The sequence below is a fragment of the Borostomias antarcticus genome (assembly GCF_949987555.1).
Source record: "Borostomias antarcticus genome assembly, chromosome: 11".
Lineage (NCBI taxonomy): Eukaryota > Metazoa > Chordata > Actinopteri > Stomiiformes > Stomiidae > Borostomias > Borostomias antarcticus.
In genome coordinates, this window is record NC_140244.1 from 24,533,437 (window position 1) to 24,535,936 (window position 2,500).

The 2,500-nt window shown below is 49.6% G+C and overlaps 1 protein-coding gene across 1 annotated transcript in view; it reads right to left on the reverse strand.

Moving 5' to 3' along the window:
* Nucleotides 1–275: 275 nt before the first annotated feature.
* The window catches only part of LOC311315524 (LIM domain and actin-binding protein 1-like), a 15,774-nt gene continuing 13,549 nt past the window's right edge, over nt 276–2,500 (reverse strand). Inside the window, exons 8-11 of the mRNA XM_084446194.1 lie at nt 2,066–2,133; nt 1,616–1,749; nt 794–1,493; nt 276–640 (exon numbers count right to left, since the gene is read on the reverse strand). Of these exons, the coding sequence (XP_084302320.1) occupies nt 485–640; nt 794–1,493; nt 1,616–1,749; nt 2,066–2,133 (1,058 nt within the window). The 3' untranslated portion in view covers nt 276–484. The remainder of the gene's footprint in view (nt 641–793; nt 1,494–1,615; nt 1,750–2,065; nt 2,134–2,500) is intronic.

Here is a 2,500-nt window from a genome sequence, read left to right on the forward strand (position 1 = left end):
TGAGCCTGGAAAATACCAACTCATCAACACGCCCATCTGGTGTCCTAATGTTAGTGGGGGTCCCCTTTCCAGTTATAAAAATGAATGTGTCAAACATACCTCATAGAAAGATAGGACATTAAATAGAGAATAAAATAGATCAACAGTTTAGTTTGATAAACCAACGCTACCACGATCACAACTGGTATAGGCACTCTCAGCTAATCTTAAACATAAAAACAGTTTTCAATGTTTTATAAAATATAGATACACATGTCTAAATTGGGTATCAAGGGTAGGGCACATGCAAGATGGGATATGGCAGTAGATAAACACTAAAAACAGGACTAAACACTCCAATTCTAGTACAGCAGTTGCATTAACTGTACAGAACTGCACTAAATGCAGTCATCCGTAGTAATAAACACACACACTGGTCCTTCAAGGCGACAGAGACCAAATGGAGGCAGAATTGAGCGAGAGAGAACTGAGGAGGAGGACACACTCAGTCCTCGTCTTCGTCGTAGTAGCGGTTCCTCTTGATCATCTCCTCCACGGACACCTCCTCTCGCTCTTCCTCGCCGTCCCAGAAGCCCACGTCCTGAGACCAGCCCTCCGGCCCGGGAGAGGATGGGGGGGGCGTGGCCTCGGGGGAGCCAGCCTGGCGTTTTAGAGAAAGCAACTCCTCCTCTTCTTCGTCATCTCCCTCCATCTCCTCCCCTCCCTCCTCCTCCTCCCCCTGCTCCTCCTCTCTTCCCAGAGACCCCTGCTCCTCCTCGGCCAGAGGGACGTCTCTCTCCTCTTCCAGGCGAACGTCTCTCTCCTCTTCCGAGCCGCTCTGCATGTCCACGTAGCTGTCATCCGTGGGCGTGGCCCTGTCGGGTTGCAGCTCCATGCTGGGGGATTCCGGACTGGGCTGTCTGTCATCCATGGACGGCCAATCAGAGGGCACGGTGGTGTGTTCGGGGGGAGGGATGCAGCTGTCTGGACCGGCAAGTGAGAACAGCCTGCTGCGCTCTTTGAGAGAGGCGCTCCCGCACAGGCTGGAGAGCTCGTCAGACACGGGGGTCTCCTTCTGGGAGGGGGAATCTTCCCCGGGGGGCCACTTGGCACAGATGGCCCTGGTGGACCCCCCCTCGCTGGCGGGGCAGGCCTCCGAAGCCCCCTCCTCTGTCTCGGAGCTGGGGGGCCAGGAGATCTTCAACCTGCGTGTTTCCGGGGCCGCGGCGGCCTTCTCTGCCGAGCCCTGACCCAAGGTCTTCAGGGTGGCCATCAAGTCGTTGACCGTGGCTATAGGAGAGTCCTCCACTGTGGGGCTGCTCAACTCGTCTGAGGGAGGCGGAGTCTTAGCCTGGGCCTGTGTCTGGCTCTCCGCGCCCTCCTTCCTGGTCTCCCACAGCTCCTTGTGAGGCCGGAGGCCGAAGCCCTCGTCGTAGTTGCCCTTGGCCTTGAACAGCTGGCAGAAGTGTGGCTTGCAGTAGACGTGGCTGTGCAGAGAGGCGTAGTTCCCCAGACTGGACACCAGAGGGAGACAAAGGGCAGGCATTGAGGAAAAAATAAATAATGGAGGGACTTAATGAGGAAGTTGGTATGTGTGTGTGTGTGTGTGTGTGCGCGTGTGTGTGTGTGCTGTCACCTGAGCTTAGTGTTGCAGTGCGAGCAGCGGAAGCAGGTGGTGTGGTAGACCTGCTTGTTGGCCACTAGACGCTCTAGAGGATATACAGTCTTCAGACAAGACACGCAGCTCTCCAGCACAGGCCGACAGAAACCCTACACACACACACACACACACACACACACACACACACACATGATTCAGTCAACACACTACTACCACAGAGAGGCATTGTCCAATAATGTGTTTGCCTAGTGTCATATGATATATCAATATATATATATATATATATCAAGATTCAAGATCAGTTTGTTGCTGTGTACAGTATACGGTATGGTTTACATACAGGAAGTTGTTTAGGTCTATGGTGTATACACTGACGGAGACAACATTAGACACGGACAGGACAACGCAAAGACAGGACAACGCAAATACAGAATCCAGGGCAGCTTCGGGAGGAGTGAGACTTACCTTGGTGGTCTTGGCCTGGGTGGGGTCTCTCTGACCGGAGAGCACAGCAGTGCCAGTACAGGGGTCCGCTGGAAGGAGAGACAAGTATAAGAGACCAGAACAGATCAGCTAATGTGCATATAATAACATCCATATAATAACATCCATATAATAACATCCATATTATAATGTCCATATAATAACATCCATATAATAACATCCATATAATAACATCCATATTATAATGTCCATATAATAACGTCCATATAATAACATCCATATTATAATGTCCATATAATAACATCCATATAATAACATCCATATAATAACATCCATATTATAATGTCCATATAATAACGTCCATATAATAACATCCATATAATAACATCCATATAATAATGTCCATATAATAACATCCATATAATAACATCCATATAATAATGTCCATATAATAAC